Source organism: Anabrus simplex, chromosome 4, assembly GCF_040414725.1.
Source record: "Anabrus simplex isolate iqAnaSimp1 chromosome 4, ASM4041472v1, whole genome shotgun sequence".
NCBI lineage: Eukaryota > Metazoa > Arthropoda > Insecta > Orthoptera > Tettigoniidae > Anabrus > Anabrus simplex.
The window spans coordinates 172,411,388-172,437,203 of NC_090268.1; the positions used below are offsets into that span (position 1 = coordinate 172,411,388).

At 40.0% G+C, this 25,816-nt stretch overlaps 1 protein-coding gene across 1 annotated transcript in view; it reads right to left on the minus strand.

Moving 5' to 3' along the window:
• Positions 1-25,816, minus strand: part of dbo (Kelch-like protein diablo) — a 351,633-nt gene that overhangs the window by 63,901 nt on the left and 261,916 nt on the right. Inside the window, exon 10 of the mRNA XM_068227482.1 lies at positions 5,050-5,258. Within this exon, the coding sequence (XP_068083583.1) occupies positions 5,050-5,258 (209 nt within the window). The remainder of the gene's footprint in view (positions 1-5,049; positions 5,259-25,816) is intronic.

Genomic DNA, 25,816 nt, shown 5'->3' on the forward strand with positions numbered 1-25,816 from the left:
CGATTTTCATTAAATTCTGTTCACCCATTTTCTTGTACCTCGGCGCTGATGTTGACTTAGCAACAAAAATTCAAATTCATTAATATCTCTGTTATCGTAGCCGGTATAGTAAAAATGTATAAGACATAACTGATAGGAAATTTAATAATATATAACTTCAATTATGTAGTAATTATTGATAGGGCCAATAATAACAAATATGTGAGCATTAAATTTTAGGCCTTCCCCTAAACTACCATTTCACTCAGCGTGAACACAATTATTTATGGCCTATGTTGTAGCGACTCATTCCCCAACTTTATATACCGATTTTCATTAAATTCTCTTCAGCCGTTTTCTCGTGATGCGCGAACGTACGTACAAACATACAAACACGGAAAATAAAAACGTGCATTTCTCCTTGTTACTGTGGTCTCGACCGGTACAGAAATATCATTCTTTTTAAATTCTGAGCAATGTACAGATGCTCTTATTTTATTTATATTGAGATAAATTAAAATTAGTCAGAATCGTCTCCAAATGGCTCTTAAAATCTCTAGAAAAGTCACTAGTCATCATCAATGAAATTCTGTCACTAAATTACTAACAAAAGACTCCATATCTAGCGACTAGAATAATCGGGAGGCGGGAAAAACCGTTGAAAATCGGGAGTCTCCCACCTAAATCGGGAAAGTTGGCAGGTATGCAGGCATATTCATGGAATTAAACTCTCAGTACACTTCCACTTCCTGGTAGGAATGACCATTCACTCAGATATATCGGACACTTCCGATCTTGAGGAGAATGAAGAGCAGAGCAGATAGTGCACCTCTAAGGAGTTGTGCACTCTTCCACGCCATGAGTTCCTCTTCCACATTTAACACACACAGACTGATTCGAACAACAAGATACCAAGTGTCTGAATCTCTGACATTGATAGCACCGCGCAGAAAGCGGAATGTACGGCCTCACATCGCAACGACATGTTGTTACCTTGACTTTTTCTGATAACACTGATTACTTGAAAGAGGCAATTAAGGCTCCCATGGCAACATCATCATCACTGACTTTGTTTATAATTCGCCGGACGTGTGTCACGCCACGGTTCTTCATGTCTTTCCATCAAATCTTTGCCAATGTTAAAAATAAGATTGCGGTCAAAGATGACTCCGCGAACCAGATTCAAGGATTTGTATTCCCCCACTTTAAAGGGTATTTTGCCAAATGGTCACACTTAACCTCTTAACTGGGCATGACGTACGTATATATATATATATATACATATATTCGTATGCTGAATGTTATAGGGTAATGGGCATGACTAATATATATGTACTCGTCTTTTACCACGAATATCTCCTGGGTATGTATAGACAAGAATGTGTTTTTCCACCAATCAATACTTGATTTATTGTAAATAGATTACACTTAGTACCAGTTTCGGCCCTTAACGGCCATCATTAGCTAGTACATGATCAGTTTCCAGCCATTAGACAAAATTACAAGTTGTTATTATGTTAGACTTCCGGATGTCTAATGGGGGATGGAAATGCAATATACAGTAGCATGAAGTTAAAATATCTGTGGTCAAAGGTAAAAAATTACAATAAGTTAGAACATGAGTATACAGAACACATTAAAACATTTGGGCCACAATATAAAACACTTAAAAAGTTTTAACACATTAAAATGCTTATTAAAAGTTCATGTTGCTTAGATTCCATTTTTCAATCTTCTGTGTGGTTCCTTTGCTTCTATGTCATGTTGGTTTAGCTGTGTGAGGTAATCTTCGAGAATGTTCTAAGGCTGATATGTGTCATGTTGATATGGACCTTCGTCATGAAAAAATATCTCCTGGGTATGACGAGCTGCTTTGCCGCGTTGTGTATTGTCGTCTTAACTGATGTTTTCCCGCACGATGGCAGCAAATACCACATGTCACGCTCCTTGAAGCTTATTTGTTTTTATTTTACATCTGTGCGGTGCTACTTGTCCGCAGTAGGCCAAATATGGCAGCATTTAGTTCAAAGAGTAAGTTCGAAACGCTCAAAGAAGACGAGATTTTTCAACACTCAGAGAATGATTGTAACGATTTATCTTCTCAGAAATCCGAAGATGAGTGGTTTGATACAGATGCAGGCGGGTCTGATAGTGAAAGTTGTTCCAAGAATGAGAATGAAGAACAAGATGTACAACATGACGAATCGGATGAAGGCGAAGTACAGTTCTAGTGAGGTAAATTATGTAACTGACCGTGAAGTTAACGTAAAATCTTTCTCAATGTCACTAGCATGATATGGAATTCATAAATATTCCTTTCTTTTATTTGTTTTTATTTTAGGTGCTAACATATGAACAAAACGCTCAAAATTGAAGCAGGTAAATGACCTTGCAGTTAATGAAAAATGGTTCAGAATGTCACATGCATGATATGATATTTATAAATAACCCTCACTTTTATTTGTTTCAACTTTCGGCTATAAAATATGGGCTAACCTCCCAAATTCCAACCAGGTAAATGACCTTGCAGTTAATGTAAAAATGGTTAAAAAATTCTCTAACATTAAAATTAATTAAAACTACTTTATTTTACTTTTTGTATCACACATGAATGATATTAAAGATATTACTAACTTTTCTGCCTATCCTGCTGTGTAACAACAATCTGCGTAAAAAATACACAGGGCAGGTTACACCAAGCATATAAAAAATACCCAGTTAAGAGGTTAAGCAACTGACTGGCTTGAACTACTGTGGGAGTCTTTAAAAGCAAACTACCGTTGCGCATTTTCTTGAAATCCTTAAGTTTACATAATCAGTTTCATGGTCCGCATTGTACTTTAACAGATTCACAACTAAGTATTTTTTATTTTCCACCTTGTCGATACATTAATTGCTTAAGGCACCTTATTGGTTAAAAGTGGTACATGTTTCATATATTATTAACATTTTTAGCCACATAACACTGTCAATATATGAATTTTTCATCTAAAGTATGAAGGTGGAAAATAAAAAAATACTTAGTTGTGAATCCTCAAGTTTGCCGTAGACACCTTCAAAGTGTCTATTACACAGGATTGATTTAACCAGATTAATATTATGCCCATCGGTTCTGGTAGCAACCTGAAACCTAGGGAAGCTGGATCCCATATTACACGGTGTGCCTGTTCCCAGGGGCTAGCCCCCCTGTGGGCATCAAAAGTGGGGGACCACCTCGTACAGGCTGAAGACGTTTTGAAGCCATGCCCGAAATCATCCTCCCCAAATGCCACCCACAGTAATCAGAGACCCCTGTAGCCCAACCAAGCAGCCAAGGTAATACTCACCTGGTCGTAGCAGGTATTGCCCTGGGTCCGATGTTAGATAATGCCTAATATGGGATGATCAAGGCAATGAGCACTAGGGCTCCCTTTCTCCAATCACCCGCAATAGCATGTACCCCATAGCGTATACAGAGTAATAAATATAGATAACAAATTAAAACAATTAATAATAATATGTCCTTCTGACATTCGGCTCTGCAGGGACCTGTGTTGGCAGATACTACTACGTGGGTACATGGCGCTCCCGCCCAACTGGATACTCGGGGTCACCGTTGGGCTTTCGAGCGTTGTTGCACACGTAAGAGGCCCATCACCAAGCAGAATGCAAATCAAGAATTTTGAATCAGTTTACAACTAACCCTTAAAAGAAAGAGTGGACCAATGACCACATGGTCCTTTTAGTCGACTTCTACAACAGGCAGGGATTAGCTGTGGATGTATTCAATCCCTCCCATCCACAGGCAGTCCAACACATTGTACCAAAGCCACAATCCATTTCTGCACCCAGATTGCCCCTTTTAGTCACCTCTTGTGATAGGCAGGGGCTACGAAGAAGGTATTCTTCATGTGCGTTCCCCACCCACAGGGATTCCAGCTACTTTGGTGGGAATGTTCTTTTTAAATATTACGGTCTGAGGATTGGAGTAGGTCTTGGCCATTATTACTTTATGTCGACAGCAACTCTGAATGTCAGGGAGAGCTTGATTGTGCATGTAGCGAGGAATCGATATGGAAGATGATCGATCGCATTCAATATAAATGATGGAGTATCAAGGAGTATCAAGCGAGGAATCGATATGGAAGATGATCGATCGCATTCAATATAAATGATGGAGTATCAATGAGTATCAAGCGAGGAATCGATATGGAAGATGATCGATCGCATTCAATATAAATGCTGGAGTATCAATATTGATAAAAGAAAGGCTAACATGCCCGTAACAACAGCAGAATCAGTAAAAGGGTTCTCACTGTAACCAAAGGATATTGCACAGATTAATATAAGAATTTTCGAAGGGCATAATAATATTGTCATTACAACGGCGTGCTCTTCTACAGTACTACAGCGGCCACGAGCAGATGTGTATATGAGTCTAACATCTCACCTGAGCCTTAAACGCCCTCCTCTTCTGCCTTGGATCATCCTTAGCAAGCTTATGATGTCTTTTTCATAGGTTCTTACTGTCCCATAACCATAACGAATAGAAATGAATACTCGAGATTTTTAACATTTCCTTACACTAAATGCGGGTTTTGTCCTAATGTGAATTATGTTAAATCGAATATAAAATTGCATTGCTCCTATGAAATAATTTTTGTGTCTTGAGATTTCTTCCGTTAAATGCAGGTTTACGCTAAATCTAGGGCACGGGGTTGTACTGTAGTTTGTATATAATGGACAAAAGATTGGGCTGATTAAGATGATGATGATGATGATGATTATTAGTTTGACAACCCTCGAAGAAGTGTTGGAGACCCACACTTTCGGTCTAAAATATTTCATTAAATATACGTCACTACCGTCCACAGTTGAAGTACCATCTTTAAAATGCTGACATACCGTAATAGGATTTGATCAACAATTTTGGCCACACGAAGACAGCCAAATTTACAGTGTAAAATTTGTCCAAGACCCAGTCTGCAAATTCTTCCAGGATCCTAATTCCAACATTAACTAGCAGAGTTCAGATCAATAAATGGTACGCAGGGACCACAATGCTCTCAATAACTGATCTACAGAACCTACCCCACTTCTCCTAGATGTCATAGCCACAATTGGACTCCAGGTATTGGAATGAGGGTTGTATCGCTCGGCACTGGACAGCTCCATGCAGTCATCTCTGCCCCCAACAGCATAAATCAGGTTGTTGAACACGGCACAGCCTAAATGCTTACGTCGTGTCGACATGGGGGACACAGGCGACCACTTGTTCTGCCTAGGGTCGTAGCGTTCCACTGGAAAAGAAGAAACCAATTGCCCAATTAAAACAGATATGAAGGGTGGCATCAGGCATAAATCAGCATGCAACCTTCAATACCACAGAGGACTAAGCCAAATGTGGAATACCATTTTATATTCTGAATGTATTTATTACATATTTCAGTTTCTACAAATAAAACCAGTTCAAATACACCAAAAGATTTTATGATCAAATCCTACACTCCAACTGAATATATATTGGAGAATACAGACTCAGATTCTAAATAATTTTCAGGAAAAGTGTTCCTAATATGAAATATCAAACTTTTGACAGCAATTATAATTCTTTTTACAGATGATTAATTATACAATTGTTCAAGATACTCAATTAAACGGTTTTACTATGCTCATTAGCAATAATAGCATAAATAGGAATCCTTTCCTGCTGTATCGATTTCAACTAGCACCACTTTTACACACGTGCATGCTCTTAACCCACTGCTCTTCACTTACATCATCTGAGAACACACCCTGCAGAAGAGACTCACTCTATCTCAACTTTTTGAAGATCTTTATCTGCTGTGAAATATTGACAAAAGGACGTTACTGACATCATGGAAGCTCTGTTTCCCTTCATAAGATGAATCAGGGAATGAAGAGCAATCTTTAGCAATCTTGGAAACTAGGGAGATTTTCTATGGAATAGCTAAATAAAAGGTAGCTGAACGAACGGCAGTATAACGAAATATTCAGAATTGCAAAATTATTTTCAGCCCTTCCCTTTTTCCTATTTAATGTGTGTTCAAATATTTCATTTTAACAAATTTTAACAAACTAAAATTTAGCCTTTTTTTTTATCTATTTATCTTTTTTTTGGAAACTTTTTTTTTTGCTAGTGGCTTTACATCGTGCCGACGTAGACAGGTCTTATGGCAGACGATGGGATAGGAAAGGCCTAGGAGTGGGATGGAAGCGGCCATGGCCTTAATTATGGTCCAGCCCCAGCATTTGCCTGGTGTGAAAATGGGAAACCACGGAAAACCATCTTCAGGGCTGCGACACGGCCAACTCGCCCGGTGGAAACATAATCAGATCGTTTTAAGCATCTCTTCACCAAGCACCAAAATTCTTTTTAAAAGATTATTGCTCCATCTGGTAGGTAAAGGTGTAAAATTCATGTAGTTCATTGTTTGGACTTTTCATCTCAACATTAAATAGGATGAGGGACTCAGCAGGTTCGAACACGTGAACATGTTAGTACAAGCATCTGATGGAAAATGTGCAAAAAGGCACAAACAGTGAGAAGATAAACTGGCTGCATGTGAGAGATGAAGAAAGACAAACTGTACAGCATTTTCTTCAGAACTCATTTTGATACAAAATACCCTGTTGAAGAGAACATTAAAATATCTACAGTTGGTCGCTGACTTCAAAATGAAAATAGATCCGGTCTACACGGCCTACTTACTCCTTTATGGCCCAATGGAAAATCTGTTTCTTAAGTGAAGGTGAACAAATTGTGCTCCCTCGTGAAGCTCATGAAGTCATACTTGTCAGATTCTTGTGGAGACCAGAATCACAATATTAAAGAGTGTTTTATGCCTGAAAACAGTAATGGGAAAACACCCTACTATTCAAAATATTACATAAAGATTCCTTTTACTAGACCATAGTTTCCTCCCTAATGACAGCGAATTTGGGGAAATAGAACATGCTTTAAAATTTTAGTGGTGTTTCTATACTGCTGAGGACTACATAAATATAATTAAAATGTCCCCAAAGGAAAACCCTGTTGTTGTGCACAGAATGACTGGATCAAATTTTCATAGAATAGTTACTCTGGAGAATGAAAAACTCATTTTCCATTCATACAGTACAGTAGAGGTGTCTTGAAAGACCCCAAGTGTCCATTTACGTACTTTTTTGATGTTCCCAGCTGAGGGTGAGGTAAAATATGCACAAAGAAAAACCCTGTTGTTGGGCACAGGATTACTGGACCAGATTTTCATAGACCAATTACTCTGGCGAATGAAAAACTCATTTTCTTTTCATACAGTTCACTAGAGGGGTCTTGAAAGGCCCCAAGTGCCCATTTAGGTAAGTTTTTGATGTGCCTAGCTGAGGCTTAATGTAAATTAAGTGTACGCAACTGACAGCATTTTGTGTGTGTCTTTGTGAACATATCATTGGCAACCATGACGAGGACGTAAGAAGACAGGAAGACAGGCACAAACAGTGAGAATATAAACTGGCTGAGTTCCAGAAAAAGGCTAGACCAAGCAACTGTGACTTTAACAATACCAAAAGGCGCCTGATTGAGGCTTTAAGTCGGAAACGTGGATTTCCACCTAGTCCTTGAGGTTCTTCTTCTTCTCACTATAAGAACCAGACTCCTTAAATCGGTTGCGAACTTCAAACCAGTGAATGACAGATTATCCATATTAACAATCAAATGCGCCAAGAAGACCTACACCCTAGTTAACGCCCATGCCCCCATGAATGATAAAAACAGGTCTGACCTAGATGAAGTAAATAACTCCTGAGATTTACTGGATGAAAATCGAGTCTTCTACCTCACTGCCTCAGTGGTTTAATAACTAAATGGACAAACGTGGGTGACTGGTAAATGAGGGGGAAGATATAGAAACTAATGGGAATGGGAAGCATTTACTGGACCTCTGTGCTAGTATGAGATTAGCAGTTACAAATACATTTTTGGAATTTAGTAATTACTGTCTTCCAAGTACTTCTGCAACAGCAGAGAATGTTTTCTTTGAAACAAAATATTTGGACACCTTAGAAAAATATGTTCTAGGTGAATAAGGTAAAGGTCTTGCTACAAATGAAGGTGAATTCAGAAGACTCATGCAGATTTCTATGGGTAGCTTTTCGAAGCCCTCATTGTAAAAAAAACAGGGTCGTGTCACCAGACAGTTGCGCACAAAGTCTTCCACATGCTCGTCATCACTTCTTTAAGCAGTCTGAACAAGGGCGATAAGTCCGGGCTGCATACCTGCCAACTTTTAGAAACCAAAAATAGGAAGATTTTTTAATTCTTGGATTTCATCACATATATTCCACCACAGTCTACGTGAAGAAAGGTCAGGATAAAAGGCATACTTATCTACAGTTACAATGCGAATTGACCATTAAATCTTGAACTAAGAAAACATAAAAATAGTTACAAGAAAATGTACCTAATCACTCTCATTTATGACATTTACATACGAATAATATTTGTCACACCGACACGCGCAACAAAATGCATAATACCGTATTTTCTCGCGTAATTAAGGCACACTTTTGACGAAAAATACAGGCGAAAACTTCGGATGCGATTCAAGGAAATCGGATATTTACACATTATTTACAATTTATTTACATCTAAAAGATACATCAAATATAATCCAAACACAATTGGTTAAACCCATTTGCAGTTATCGTCATTTGGCGTAAAATTCCGGCGTGAGATTTTTTCTGTAAAGTCAAATAGGGTACATCAGATAAGTTAGACACGTGGGTTTAAAGTACCGACACTGGAAAATATTCTTCCCATTACGAGCTGACACTACGACCTGAATGACATACCGGCAACAAAACAAAAACAAAAAAACTGTCTAACACGAGAACGGCCGGGCATCGAAGGAGGGACCCTGCTACATTACCCCAAACCATTTGTATCCAATCTTGTACGAGTGACGTGTCCATCCACCCTTTTTCTTGAATACGAACGTGGATCACTGGCGGAAATTTTGCTTTAGGCATTGTTTTTCGTTTTAGAACAATGTAAGCTGCAAGCTTTCTGCCATCAGCTGTTACAGCAAGCAATGCAGTACATCGTTGTTTTTTTGCTTCCGGTAGCGCGTGCAATAACTGTATGTTCCTTTCTTATCTATTGTTCGACTTATGGTATATGGAAACTGATTGGCGTCTCACCTGCGGTTCCTATAAGGGAGATAAAATATTCCTTCACTTTACGCTTCTCAATCACAAAGCGCTGAAAATGGTTTAAATCATTCGTCACTTTTAGGCATAATGTTGTTCTTTGTCGAAGAGGAAGTCCATTTCTCTTCATAAAATTAATTCAGCCTCGGCTAACCTTCAAATACGAGACAATGATTCCACGTGCCGCGGCTATTTCTCATTCATTAAAATGCAGCATTTTGTGAGAAACGGCTTAACCAACATTGCGTAACAAAATCATATAGTTAAGCAGATAATCCTCTACTTGCGGAAACTTGCCGTCTTTTGATCCGCGAAATGCTTTGCGAGACTTGTTGGCCGCTTGAAGTGCACTTCTGTTACCTCGGTAGCGCATGTTTCATTTGGACACCGAAAACTTGCTGCCCGCTGCTCTATTCCCGTATGTTTCGGCGTAACTGATCACCGCAAGTTCGTATGATGCAGTATTAATCGAGTACGGTACTGTGGACTGACAAACAATTTTGAGATCACACAATGTCCCGTACGCGAAACACTCGTAAAAGTAGTGTAGTGGAATTTCCTGCCGGCTAATACAGCACGTTGCCTGTATTTGGAACGCCCGCTTTCGCAATAGGAAGCCTGCTACCTGAGTAGTTGGCATCTTTATTTCGAAACGCATCCGGAGCTGAGTGATGGATCTTCGAAGTTGTGGGTGTGTCAAATTCCACTTTGGACCCAAAAATATTGGGATGTGTGAATTATGCAAGGGCGTCCATTACGGTACGCGAGAAACTACGGTAGTTTCCTTCAATATCCGGTAAAATGTACAGAAATTTATAGGCATTTCTGAGCACTTGGAGATAACGTTTACCATATTTTTTTGGCATAACGAGAAAAGAAAATACCAGAAAATGTCGTAGAAATGCAAGAAAAAACACGTGGCCTACAACTCCGACGAAACTACGCACAGAAACGATGTTAACAGCGCGCGAACAACACAATAACAAACTCGTTATTTCGTCCCGATTAACTGAGTCGTTAGCGTGCGCTAGCCTCTTGCTTGCAGGACGATTGCCGCCCCGAATCCCCAGCTGTATAAAAGCGCACACTCTGCTGTAGTGAGCGAAGGCGACGGACGAAACACTCACGAAATAAAGCATCAAATACGCTTGAAAATTAGGTTTCGTAAATTACACAAGCACATAAGAATTTATCCTTTATTCTAGGGGAAGAGTATTGGCAAATACTTTAATATGATAATACCGGACAGCTTGCTGTTTTCAGTGAGAAAGTCGATAGTGCTGCTACCTACATGGCTTGGTGTGACCAACTCTTCAATAACATATTGTCATCTGTATGATTCTTGGCGCACTGCGTGTTGTTTATAATGTATCAGTGTTTGTCACTAAATAATCTTACATTGTAGTTATATTCCAAGAAAAGTGTTATGCGCTGAACAAATTACCCACAAGCTAATGGGCATGCGAACTGATAAGGACAGCAAGTATTAAAAAAGTTATGACCTCGCATCTGTGTTGAGGTTACATTCTATGATCCTTATATTAAGAAAATCAATCAAATACTCTACTGAAATGTTAGTGGGACGTAACAACAATAATATTAACATATATGGAACTCTAGTATACTCAAACTTGAGGGTCCACATTGTTAAACAGTACCATAAATTTCACAAACGAAAACTTGTGGGCCTGTAGCGTAATGGTTATCGTGGTAGTCTTGAAATTGAAAATTGAAGGCCATGAGTTTCGAATCCAGTCATTTTTTACTGTAAGATAATAATAATAATAATAATAATAATAATAATAATAATAATTTTCTTTACGTCCCACTAATTACTTTTACGGTTTTCGGAGACGCCGAAGTGCCGGTATATAGTCCCCCAGGAATTCTTTTACATGCCAGTAAATCTACCTACACGAGGCTGACGTATTTGAGCACCTTTAAATACCACCGGACTGAGCCAGGATCGAACCTGCCAAATTTGGATCAGAAGGCCATCGCATCAACCGTCTGAGCCACTCAGCCCGGCGTAAGAAAATTCTTCTTCTTCTTTATCTGTTTACCCTCCAGGGTCGGTTTTTCCCTCGGACTCAGCCATGGATCCCACCTCTACCGCCTCAAGGGCAGTGTCCTGGAGCTTCAGAATCTGGGTCGGAGGATATAACTGGGGAGGATGACCAGTACCTCGCCCAGGCGGCCTCACCTGCTATGCTGAACAGGGGCCTTGCGGGGGCATAGGGAGATTGGAAGGGATAGACAAGGAAGAGGGAAGGAAGCGGCCGTGGCCTTAAGTTAGGTACCATCCCGGCATTTGCCTGGAGAAGGATGGCCACTTCCAGGATGGCTGAGGTGGGAATCGAACCCACCTCTATTCAGTTGACCTCCCGAGGCTGAGAGGACCCCGTTCCAGCCCTCGTACCACTTTTCATTTTCATGGCAGAGCCTGGAATCGAACCCGGGCCTTCGGGGGTATTAGCTAATGACATGAACCACTACACCACAGAAGCGGGCAAGACAATTATTTCAGTGTATTACAGGCATAGGCTTGAGCACCAGTCCAACTAATTTAATACGTGTGTATGGTAATGCTTCATGCATAAATTTGTGAAAGAGACTTTAGGAAATTCTGAACACTTCTTCCTTGTCAAGAACATCCTAGTTCACTCACCGTAACCCCAATGTATTATGTATTTCTGTCTTCAGAAGTAAAACAGAAAATTCATACAGCAAAAACGAGAGAGCAGTGTGAGCTGAGTTCTCCTGTAGCATTCGGGAAGATCGGCCTATCGAAGAATAAGAATACGAAGAAGAGAAGAGGAAGAAGTCAAAATAATGGATCAGAACTCCTGTTCCTTAATTACAGCTTCTCTTTCCCAAAATTGCAATAAATCATGGATGTTGTTAAGTTATCTGCCCGCTCTGGCGCTTTGGCTGAATGGTTAGCGCTTCGTGCCTCCCGTTCTTCATTCTTCGGAGCGTTGGATCTCTTCCATTTCCCTTCTGATTAGTGTTAACAGAGGATGGCTGGCCAGTTGTACTTCCTATCAAAATTAATCACCACCACGGAAAGGTCAGCGTACTGGCCTTCGGTTCAGAGGACCCTGGTACGATTCCCGACTGAGTCGGAGATTTTATTCGCGTCTGTTAATTCCTGTAGATCGGGGGCTACGGGTTTGTGTTCGTATTCATACGCATCTTCAAATATATACAACACATCACACGAGAAACAACCACAGAAACACGAGGCAGTGAATATATATCCCTCCACATACGATTGGTGGTAGGAAAGGCATCCGGCCGCAAAACTAGGCTAAGTCCATATAACGTCCTTCGCCAGGCTAGAAAAAACTGGAGAGAGTAGGTAGTTGTTAAATATTTCCCCCAGAGGATGGTTGGATCCTCAAACAAATGCTGCTTTTAATTTTCAAGACATAGCGAAAGGCACGGGTAACATAATGCTCGTTTGGAGGTTTATGAAAGAGGCATTTCATATTTTAAAATGTCATTCTTAATTATTATGATTATTCAATTTATTATTTTAACAAAAATATTTCCATTGAGTGTAGTGCATTCCTCTCAACTGTAGCATAGACGAGTATGCAGTTCACACCAACACGCTAGATGTCACCACCATCGCTGTTCGCACTCGACTCAATGCTGTTGAGATAGAGCTGTCCGGTATTGGTGTATTAAAGTATTTGGTATTGGCCGTACTAGAGGTTATATTAGTCAAAAATCGGAAGAAGTAAAAATAAATCGGAAAATCGGAAGACGAGTTAAAAACCGGAAAGTTTCCGGGTAAATCGGAAGGGTTGGCAGGTATGGGGCTGTAAGGAGGATGATCAAGTGTAACCCAATGCATTTCCTGTAGCTTGGAGACAGAGCTGCAGTATGGTCCGCGCATTGTAGTGGAGGAGGATGACCTGTTGATTTGGTTGGCCTCGTCTTTTGCGGCGATAAGCAACCCTCGCCTTGTTCAACAGCTCGCAGTAGAAAGCAGCATTGATTGTGTGTCGCTTATGCAAAAAATCAATCAGCAAAATGCCTTGCCGATCAAAATAAACAGTTGCAAGAACCTTGCCAACTGACAGTCGAGTCTTGGCTTTCACTGGTGCTGCCTCACCTTTCCACTACCACTCCTTACCTGGCGTGTTTGGATTCGGGAGTATAGTGGTAGACCCATGTTTTTTTTTTTTTTTTTTTTTTTTGCTAGTGGCTTTACGGCACAAGGGCCCATGTTTTGTCGCAGGTGACGATCCGACTCAAAAATGCATCACCTTCTTCTACAAAATCTTGCTGTAAGCCTCTGACAGACCTCCAAATGTCTCAACTTCAGATTTTCGTTTAAAAGGCAAGGGACCCAACTGGAACAAAATTAACGGAACTGTACTGCAATTTCTCATACTCTTGCCCATCGATCGTCGTCAACAATGTCTTTAACCGCACAAATGTTTTCATCTGTAATGCTGGTCCGAAGACGGTGATCGTGTTGCTGATTTTCCACACGTTCTCGTCCTTCCTTGAACTTTTTTTATGCCAGGCGACACACGCGTCCTTGACAATGTTTGATCACCAAACTGTGCAGTCAATCTCTGGCAAATTTCTGCCATTGTAACTCCTTCACGAGCAAGAAATTTTATAAGTATGCATTGCGCAGTGCAGGGGTGCACCTCTTGCTCCGACATTGTGAGCGTTACTGACGAAACGGTGGAAAATATCTAACAGCACGCTCTCCCCACTTCTAACGGTCCCGCCTAAGCATAGCAGAAGTGCATGACCAATCCTACCAATTGTTGATGTTCAGCAACAAAAATCCCATTCATATTTGATCGACCTTTGCATTTTTTATATAATGGAGTATGTTCAATTATTTAATTTATCTCTAAGAATATATGTCACGGTAATCCAATTTAAAGATTGTGGCTCTTCTGGAGCTTTGGCACAGGCCTCTCACGTATCCATCCTCTGTCATGCAGCTGATTTTGTACCGTTTGATCTGACATATTCACTTGAGGTCCTCCGAAGATAAAGGCAGAACACACTAGTAGTAGCAGTGACCCATGGTGTGCTGAAAGCAACAAATACCTATCTTCTCTGCAAGTTGCTTGGCATTGTTGATCAGAAATAGTTTGTACCTCCTCAGACTTTTTCCAATCTCTGGAGACATCACTCTGACTCACCCCAATATGAGCAGTGACATCCACTTGTCGGCATCCTTTTTGCTATAATGTCACGATTTGAACGCTATCAGTAGAAGAAATGGGTACTCACGTCATGTTTATCCCAGTCCTATACGAGCTGTCACTTTGCAAGTGATGCTGTTAAACAACAAATGCTTGCTATGAGATGAATATCAAGCCTGATCTGGGTTTAGCATTACAGTGTGTTTCAGACATTGGCCTACAGTGCATACGGTAAACATGTCTGAGGTACCGTGACATTCACCATGTGAAATCGTAATAAGTGAAATGTTTGAGCACTGTAGCTTGTACAGTAAAAATGTAAGAAATATAAGAGGTCTGAAAATGGATTTTATACAAATTTCTTATTTACACTTTTCTGGAGATATCTGGGAGAAAAATGTGATATTTCTCATATAGTAATAATGCTACAAATATAAAAGATCAGAAATAATAATGAAACACCATTTATTATGTACAGTTTTGGATACAGCTAATATTAAACAGAGAAATCTTATATTTCTTGTTACCCATCATCATGCAGTTGACTAAGAGTTACGTCACAGAAAAGTTTCCACGAGTCGGTGTCAATGGGTTAACGTTCTCGAAAAAAGCAAAATATATTCACTTACTACATCGCTAAGTAACAACATTCTCAATGAACAGAAACAATTCAAATGTCATACAATATATGATATAATCACAAAAGAATAGCTCTATATCTGCAATGCTGGGAAAGGACCCAAGACATCAAATGTATGTATCCTGTAAATCAGTTGCTGATGACAATTGCTCCCAAATGTTCCGAATGTGCTCCAGATGTACTTCATTATAAAAAAAAATAAAAACCAACAGTTAAATCTGTAAAATTTTCATGAATTTTCATTGTTACTACATAAAGAAAAATACTGACTAAATTAAATATCATTACTTTTACTAGTGGCTGATTGTTGCACTAACATGAAGGTTCACAAAATCAGGCATCACAGAAAAATACAGAGTCCGCCAGAAAAATGTATACACTCTTTGTTAGACGATATCGGGGCACGGACATTATCAACTGTTATTATTATTTTTAAATGTTGTAGTATGGTCTTTCGCTCAACAGATGTCGGTACTTGCACGATGATAGTGGGAAAACAAAATGGCCGGAGCACGCTTGACGTTCGAGCAACAAAAGTACATTCTGAAGTGGTTTATCAGGTTCGATAATGCTGCTGAAGTGCAATGTCAGTGGAGGAGGGAGTTTGAAACAGAACCTCCTCCATGTCTAACAATTAAACGCATTACTGGGAAGTTTGAGACGCATGGAACGATTTGTGATATTCACAAATGATCACGAAGAATGTGCACCACTACCAGTCCTGCTTCGTCGGCTCACGTGTTGGAAAGTTTTGCTAATTCTCCACAGAAGTCTGCTACGCAATGTGCACGGGAAGTGGGGATTAGCAGTACAAGTGTACGACGAATTTTGAAAACAGCTAAGTGGAAAGTTTACATCCCACGATTACTGCATGTGCTTAATGAGGACGATCCCGATCGTCGAATGCAATTTTGTGAATGGTATCAGCAAAAGGTAACCCAAGATGAAAAATTTCTGATGAAGTTAGTGTGGTCTGATAAAGCCCAGTTTAAATTTAAAGGAAAAGTGAATCGACATAACAGTGTCTACTGGGCTCCGGAAAATCCGCATGTTCATGTGGACAAGGCGGTCAATCTGCGAGGGGTTAATGTCTGGTGTGGACTGTCGTCAAGGGGCTTACTAGGACGCTTTTTCATTTATGGTACTGTCACTGGAGCAGTGTACTTGCAAATGTTACGGACATTAATTTTACCAGCTGTATGTGCGCTTTATGGAGCCGATAATGAAGTCTTCTAGCAACACGACGGGCCACCACACTACCATGTAGCAGTACGAGATTTCCTGTGTGGCAATCTGCCGGGACTTTTGATTGGACGATGAGGGCTCATTGAGTTCTCCCCACGGTCGCCAGATCTTACCCCTATGGATTTTTTACTTGTGGGGAACTGTGAAAAATAAAGTCTATCGACGTAAGTCACGCACGCTGGAGGCCCTTCGCCAAGAGATTACAGCGGCATATGCAGAGATCCCCATTAAAACATTGACGGACGTAGTTGTAGCGATCACTCGTCGTTCTGCTATGTGTCCGGCAGCCAATGGTGAACATTTTGAACATTTCATGTAACCATATGTTTAACTGCAGACAGTACTACACGTGTAATCAAAATTTAAACGTAAGAAAACCACACAATAAATAGTTTTTGTTCCGTAAAGAGTGTATACATTTTTGTGGCGGACCCTGTATAATGTGCAATATTTATGCACAGTTTTAAGCCTACAATACTTCCTTGTGCTTCATAAAGACTGTAGCTAACAAGAATACCGAGCTTGATAGATGAAAGTGGGGAACATGGCACAAGTAAGTGGAAACAGTGCAAGAACTCGGCTAAGGGCCCCGTGGTCGCCAACCAATGCTTCCAAGTTGAGAGCCCCTGGGGCCTCTTTTAGTTGCCTCTTACGACAGGCAGGGGACACCATGGGTGTATTCTTCGTCTGCATCTCCCACCCGCAGGGGGTTTCCCAGAATTGAACATTACGATTCCACTGATATCTATAACTGTGACGAAAACTTTTACCAGACAAAACTCTTGCGGTGAAAAGTGGCAGAAAAGGGTGTTGCAAGAGAGTGCATAACAGCAAATGTTACAACAAATGCCGACAGAACTGATAAGCTCCCTTCGTTGGTCATTGGAAAATCAGCCCAACCTTTCTGTCTAAAAGGTTTAAAATCACTTCCTGTTCAATATGAGACCAATAACAAGAGTGGAATAATTATTGTCAATGCTTATCTGGAAAAACTACAGAAAAACTACAGAAGGGTCGGTTAAAGAAAAAAGAAAGAGATCTTGTTCCTGTTAGACAACTGCCTTGCACACCCCAGCTCATGACCTTCAGTTGATGATGCTGATGTTTGTTGTTCAAAGGTGCCTAACAGCTAGGTCATCAGCCCGAATGGTATGAGGTGCAATGAAATGACACAATAATTAAAATTCAAAATGTATCTACTGACTAGAATCTAAAATAAATGAGATGAAAAAATGACCATGAATCCAAAACAATCAGTGCAGTGTTGTCCCCAGAACCTTCCGTTTTTGCAGACTGCCCCGGCTAACATATCCTAGATATGTGCTAGTTACGCAATATTAATATAGATGATCCATTAGGTATTCCAAATTCAAATGTGAATACTGTAGAACTGCTTATTCATAAGATAAATCTTCATTATTCTCTGCATAATTTCATCGATTGCCATCGAGTTTAAATGTTTAGCTTGACTACCGCATAGTGTCATGCGGGAGGGTATCTGGATTAGCTAGGATTTGCATGCGGGCTCGATTCCACATGACTTCACACCTGTATGGCACTCCACAGCAACCAAGTGGAATGTCCCAGTGTAACATGTTTATGAACGAGCACTAGAACACTACAAGTTATGCCTTGTCTGTGATAATAACACTAAAATAGTTCAATTTTGCAGTTAATGTTTACTTGTCTGATATTACTGTTCATGCTCTGATGGGAATAAAATGACATTTTATCCTATGAATATTTTACGTAGTATTCCCCACCCGGATACTCGTTCCTGCCATCTGGCGGACAAATATTTCTGGGGAGAACACTGCAGTGGATCCAATTCACAAGTCCTAATTTTTGGAGATGTTGCTTGTGTTCAAAAGGGGTCCAAAATCCAGGTCAATGGCCCCTCATAATAATACTAATCACTGGTAAAGAAGACCCATGGTATATCACACATTAGGGTACCACCCACAGGCAACACAGACCTGCGTTGTTCCTCATATAGAGGTACTAATCACAGAAATTGCTCAAACCCGTGGTGTTCCTCACACAGTGGTACTAATCACAGGCAATGCAGACCCACAGTGTTTATTATTATTATTATTATCATCATCATTATTTGCTTTACGTTGCACCGAAACAGATAGGGATAGGAAAGGCTTAGGAGTGGGAAGGAAGCAGCCGTGGCCTTAATTAAGGTAGAGCCCAAGCATTTGCCTAGTGTGAAAATGGCAAACCACAGAAAACCATCTTCAGGGCTGCCGACAGTGGGGTTCGAACCCACTATCTCCCGGATGCAAGCTCACAGCTGCGCAGCCCTAACCATATGGCCAACTCGCCTGGTAGACCCATGTCGTTCCTCATATACTGGTACTACTTTCAATAGATCTCAATAATGAAATAAAAACTATCTATGCCACAGCTGAAAGCAACAGGTATAACAAACATTTTATAGACAAAATAATTAACAAAATCAAGAGTAAGCCTAATACAACTTTAATTAAGGATCCAACCCCAAAGACAGGCTATGCTTCTTTCACATTCAACAATAATAGTGTTGAGTTTGTAACATTTGAAATTAAATTTAATATGATGGGGTTGGCAGTAGAGAGAGATGTCTGGGTTAGAGTGTGGGTGTGGGTGTTGAAAAAAATGTGAATGGCTGACATAGAGAAGTGCTTGTTTTTTCTTCTGAGTAAAAAGTAAAAATATATGACTTCAGCGGGGTGTTTTCTGATTTTTAATTGGTGAACCTAACATTTATTGGCGACCGTGACAGGACATCATTAATAAAGGAAGACCCCGTGAAAAAAAAAAAGATGGAATACCTCACGAAAGCAAGGACCGTAAAGCGGCGGTTATTTACACGAGTATACAACGAGGTTATGTCATCGTTACAAGACGGTGAACCAGACACAGAAGAAATTCAGGTACAACTAGAAATTCTTCAAGAAAGGTATGATACTATCGCTAATTTAGATGGATTGGTATTTCAACAGATGATAGATGATAATTGTGAGGTTGATCAAATAGCAGATGAGGAAGAATCAACTGATGAATATAGACGTAAATTCTTGAGCTGTAGTTCTAAAGCAACAAGATTTTTGAATACCACTGTGCCGGCTTCCTCTACCCAAAGTGTAGTAAATGAAAATATAGCTGAAAGAAAGAAATACAGACTTCCAAAAATAGAATTGAAGAAGTTTTCTGGGGAAATAATTGACTGGTTATATTTTTGGAGTCAGTTCCGTAAAATACACGAAGATGAGAACATGGGGGAGGAAGATAAATTCCAGTATCTCATTCAAGCTATGATAGAAGGTTCTAGAGCATACGAGTTAGTCACAAGTTTCCCTCCGACTGCCGACAATTATCATAAAGCGACAGACAGTCTTCAAGCTCGATTTGGTAGGGAGGACTTACAGGTAGAAGTTTACGTTCGTGAACTACTGAAGCTAGTTTTAACCAATGCAGTAAATTCTACAGAAAAACCAACACTTAGTAGTTTATATGATAAATTAGAATCACATCTCAGGTCTCTGGAAAGTTTAGGAGTTACTACAGAAAAGTGCATTGCAATGCTATACCCCTTAATTGAATCATCCTTGCCAGAAGACTTACTAAGGGCCTGGCAAAGCAATACTTCTTTCAGATGTGATTCTGTCTCCAAAGATCGTTTGAAACAGCTCATGGCTTTTCTCTTTTCTTTGTTAGTGAGGAAAGAATTTCATTAGCAATGAAAGGGTTCAACATTAATACATCCCAAGGGCTCAAGATTAAGGGAGGCAAAAAACCAAGTGAAGCCGCTGAACTAAATATCCCCACTGCTTCTGCCTTGTTATCTACTGATATTTCTAAAAGACAGGAGTGTGTATTTTGTCTTAAAACTTCATTCAAGTTCAGAATGACTGTGGAGGAAAGAAGGAAAATCTGGAGTAACAAGCACTGTTATTTTAATTGTTTAAAGAGAGGTCATCAAAGTAAAGCTTGTAAATCCATTATTAGATGTATTGTTTGTGGTGGGAAGCATGTGGTACTAATGTGTTATAAACTTGGTAACAAAGACAAAGAAAGTGTTTCAAAAAATAATTTTGAGGGAGAGAGAAAGTCGATTAGTGAGGATGCCACTCATGCAGATAAGTCTACGGCTAACATCTCTTGTTCTCCTGAGGTATATTTACAAACTCTGGCGGTTGTTGTTATGGGTAAGAGTAAACAAAAAACAGTGCGAGCGATCATTGATACTGGGTCTACTAAATCTTACATTGTGCGTGGCTTAGCTGAACAAATGGGGTACCAGTCAGTCGGAAAGGAAACTCTAATACACTCTTTGTTTGGGAGAGTATGTTCCCAAGAGGTAAAGCATGATTGTTACAACATAAGTTTAAGAAGATTAGAGGGAAACTATTCCAAGGAACTGCAAGTTTTGAGCCAAGAAATAATTTGTGAAGATGTCCCATATGTTAGGAATGGTACTTGGAGTGATGAAATAAAGGATCTGAAGATTTGTTTAACAGACGTACAAGACCGAGGACCCATACAGATTCTACTGGGGGCAGATGTCGCAGGTGAATTGCTTACTGGAAAGACACATCAACTAAAGTGTGGTCTAGTTCTAGTTGAGACTGTTCTAGGGTGGACACTAATGGGAAAAATTATAAGTAATAAACCTAGAAGGGATGCAGCGTCACTGTTGGTGACATCATTGTTTTCAAAACAAACAAAAATTTGTGATCTCTGGAACTTAGAAATTCTTGGAATTACTGATCCTGCAGAAAAGGAATCTACTGTTGAGAAGAATGAACGAGTTAGGAAGAATTTCCTTGAGACTGTGAGGCTGAATGAAGACAACAGATATGAAGTGTGTCTACCTTGGAGCGAGCAACATCCACCTCTTCCGGACAATAGCGAAATAGCTCAGCGCAGATTGGAGACAGTCACAATGAAACTACAAACTGAGCAACATTATGGAGGATACGATGGTGTCTTACGAGATTGGATGGGGCAAGGAATTACTGCAATGGTATCCAAAGAAGAGCTGGCGAATGGCGGACACTATTTATCACATCGACCTGTCTTGAAAGAGAACAGCACCACCAAGATGAGACCTGTATTTGACGCCTCTGCGAAACAGAGGAACGCTCCTTCTCTAAATGATTGTATTGAAAAAGGACCTAACCTTATACAGTTGATTCCTAGTTCATTACTCAAGTTCAGAGAAAATGATATTGGAGTCATCGCAGACATAGAAAAGGCATTTCTCCAAATAAGCGTCCATCCTAGAGACCGTGACTTTCTAAGATTTTTTTGGTGGGATAAGGAAAGTACAGAAAAGATGGAAGTGTTTCGTCATAATAGAGTTGTTTTCAGTCTTGCACGTTCTCCTTTCTTGCTGTCGGCGACATTAGAATTCCATTTGAACGAGATGAAGAGAGAAGCAGTTGATAACAATCCCTACTTGGTTCCGACAATAGAAAGGCTGAGAGAATGTTTCTATGTAGATAATTGTACTACAAGTGTTAACAATGAAGCTGAGCTCAATTCATTCATGAAAGAGGCAAAAATAATTATGGAGAAGGCATCTTTCAACCTGCGAGGGTGGGAGTATTCTCACGACAAAACAACTGAAAACCTATCACAAGTGTTGGGACTCGTTTGGAATAAAGAAAACGATACTATGGAGTTGAATCTGGCACATGTCATTGATATCATACCTGATGTAATAACAAAGAGGACAATATTAAGAGCTGCTCATAGAGTATTTGATCCTATTGGTTTTTCATGTCCTGTATCTCTCTGCCCTAAATTAATTCTGCAGGAACTTTGGGCTTCTGAGCTGGACTGGGACACTGAGGTAAATGAATCGACAAAGAAAAGGTTTCTGAAATGGTTGGCAGAACTACCTCTCCTGGCTGAGATTAAGATTCACAGATGTCTGATTGGAAGGCTGCAATCGGTTGAAGATATCTCTATACATATATTCTGCGATGCTAGTCAAACCGCATATGCAGCAGTTATATTCTTGCGAGTACAGAGGATTGATAACGTGGATCTACGGCTTGTACAAGCAAAGGCACGAGTGGCACCCAAGAAGAAGATCACCATACCACATCTGGAATTATTAGCAGCTACCATAGGTGTTAGACTTGCCACATCAGTGTTACCATCATTAAGGTCAAAGGAAATTATTGTTCATTATTGGAGTGACTCATCGACAGTGTTATCCTGGATAAAATCAGATGAACCTTGGGGAACTTTCGTATGGAATAGAGTTCAAGAAATCCGAAGATTATCCAGAACTGAACAGTGGCGACATGTTTCTGGAACCATGAATCCAGCTGACCTGGCATCAAGAGGATGTGATCCAAAGCATTTACTGGAACAGAGGTGGTGGGAGGGTCCGAAATGGCTGAAACAGTCCCCTACTCAATGACCCTGCTCCGAAGTTACAAGAAACGATGAAGAAGTGTTCGAAGAAAAAAGAAGAAAAGTCAACACTATGACCGCAATAGAAAATAAGTCAAATACGCAAGAGTGGCACCTCGACTATTTCTCGAATTTTCGGAAAACAGTTCGCATGATGGGGTGGATCTTGAGATTTCCGCACAATTGTCGACAACAAAAATTAACTAGGATATACGCAGAACTATCAGTTGAGGAGACGACCAGAGCGGAGAAAATTGTGATGAAGTTCATACAAAAAGAGTGTTTTGTAGATGTAAAGGACGAGAGATTTAGCACACTCTGTGTTTTCACTGATGACGAGGGAGTGATGAGACTGAAAACAAAGATAATAGCACGTCGGGATGATTACGCTTTCCGCTGTCCTATTATCCTTCCTGCAAAACATGCTTTAGTTCGTGCTCTCATTAGGCAAAAACACAAAGAGTTATGTCATGCTGGTACACAGATTCTGCTCAGCGGGCTCCGACAGAAATACTGGATCCTCTGTGGAAGAAGAACTGTGAAGAGTGCAATTGCATCATGTGTTGTCTGCCGAAGATACCATGGAAAACATCTTGAAGCGGAACAGGCTCATCTACCCGTTGACAGAGTGAGAGAGGCTTCGGTTTTTGAGATATCAGGGGTAGACTTTGCAGGACCTTTGATTTTGAGAGGAGGAGAGAAAGCCTGGGTCTGTTTGTTCACGTGTGCTGTTTTTCGTGCGGTCCATCTGGAGCTTGTGACATCTTTGGCTACCTCAACATTCCTAGAAGCCTTTCGACGCTTTGTATCCAGACGTGGAAGGTCAGCGATAGTCTACAGTGATAATGGGACGAATTTTCATGGCGTCTGTAATGCCTTGGAGACGATTCAGTGGGATAAAATTATTGAATATAGTTCTGCAAATGAAATTGAATGGAAATTTAATCCTCCCGCTGCACCATGGTGGGGAGGTTGGTGGGAGAGATTGATTGGTGTTCTCAAACAAATGCTCAGGAAAGTTCTGGGAAATTCGTGCTTGTCGTACCAAGAAATGATGACAGTCTTGTGTGACATCGAAGCTGTGATGAATTCTTGGACGCTTACCTACCTGTCCAATGATGGAAGTGACCTGATGGCAATAACCCCAGCAATGTTTCTGCAAGAGGTCAAGGAGGTTGGAATGCCCGATATCGACATGATAGAAAATGTAAGATTCGACAAAAGATACAGATATAGACAGAAAATAAAAGAAACTTTAAGGTTGAGGTTTAGGAATGAGTATCTTGGACAACTAATTCAGAAGAACCACCATACAAAAAGTCAGTACAAACCCTTCGTGGATGAAGTAGTACTAGTAGACAATGGCAACCCCAACAGACTGAATTGGCCGTTGGCAAGAGTGATGGAAGTTATCCCTGGCAAAGGTGGTGTTGTGAGACTTGTTCGTCTGAAGACTGAAAGAGGGGTACTCGTGAGACCGGTGCAAAAGGTATACCCACTCGAAGTGACATCTGCAGAAGACCACGTCTTCAGACAATTTAAGCTGTGTGAAAAGAAAGAAAGTGACCAAAGGACAGTTAAATCATCGACCGATAGCTCCAAACTGAAAACTAGTAGTGGGAGACTGGTGATTAAACCCAAAGATTTGAGGATTGAATGATATTTTTTCACAAGTGTTCATTTATTCTATGTGATATTTATCTCAAGTGGTTTTATTTATTTTGAGTTTCAAAAGAGACAAGAAAAGGGGAGAGGTGATCTTGCTGTTTTGTATTGTGTATAGTAAATTCAGTTTTGTATTGTCATGTGGATAAATGATGTGTTGAGTTGTTCCCACAACTCAAGGTGGGAGGATGTTGAGTTTGTAACATTTGAAATTAAATTTAATATGATGGGGTTGGCAGTAGAGAGAGATGTCTGGGTTAGAGTGTGGGTGTGGGTGTTGAAAAAAATGTGAATGGCTGACATAGAGAAGTGCTTGTTTTTTCTTCTGAATAAAAAGTAAAAAATATATGACTTCAGCGGGGTGTTTTCTGATTTTTAATTGGTGAACCTAACAAATAGCATTTATCATACCACCAAAGTCTTCAAAACAATAATATAACATAACTAGCAAAACCCGACAGACGTTGTCCTGCCTGTGTACATTTATTTACCTCAGCATATATAAAAATGGATGATCTGTATGTAATCTAGAATCTATAATTCATTGATAGAAATTCATGATGAAATATGTACATTTTAAAATTAATAATTCACGTGAATGAACAATAATTTTTACTATTCCATTCGCTATACAGTATAACTGAACCAACTTGAAATCATTTAAACTAATGCTAATATTTAGCGTAACGCGAGTGGATAAACAATATTTTTGGTTTTCTTATTTGGTGTATAGATTTTTTTTCTTTTTGCTAGGGGCTTTACGTTGCACCGACACAGATAGGTCTTATGGCGACGATGGGATAGGAAAGGCCTAGGAGTTGGGAGGAAGCGGCCGTGGCCTTAATTGGTGTATAGATGTAAAGAGCTTTTGGAGTTCCTACTCTGGAGCAAGCAACATATAGTTGACCATGCAAAAAACATGGATTTTCCAAATTTAATCTGGCAACGCACAGTGACTGTCCTTGAGCTTTGTTTATTGTCATCGCAAATGCAAGACGCACAGGAAACTGTAGTCGTTTGAACGTGAAAGGCAAATCAGTTGGAATCATTGGAATGCGTGGAATCAGCACATCTTCTCCTTTACATTTGCCATTAATTATTGTTGCTTCAATCACACTCGGCAGAAGTTTCTTCACGGAAAGTCTGGTTCCGTTGCACAACTTTGGCGTGTTAATATTTCAAAGGAGGAGTATTGGTGAGCCAACTCTCAAGGTCAATATATGCGGTGGAATTCCAGTAGGCTCCAATGAACTGAGAAATTCTACTGGGTAATTAACAGCTTGATTCTCTTCTGTAACTGTGTCAGTGGATTTATATTTCATAACCGCACCAAGAATTTTCAATTGAATCTTATTATTTATTCGACTGATGTCATCATTCTTTGGAGCTAAGATAGCTCGCTCGCATAACCAATCCTGATTCCTGAAGTTATTCGCGATGTTCGGAAAAACGTTATTTTCAAGATCTTCAATTGATGACTGAAGTTGACAGAAGTTCA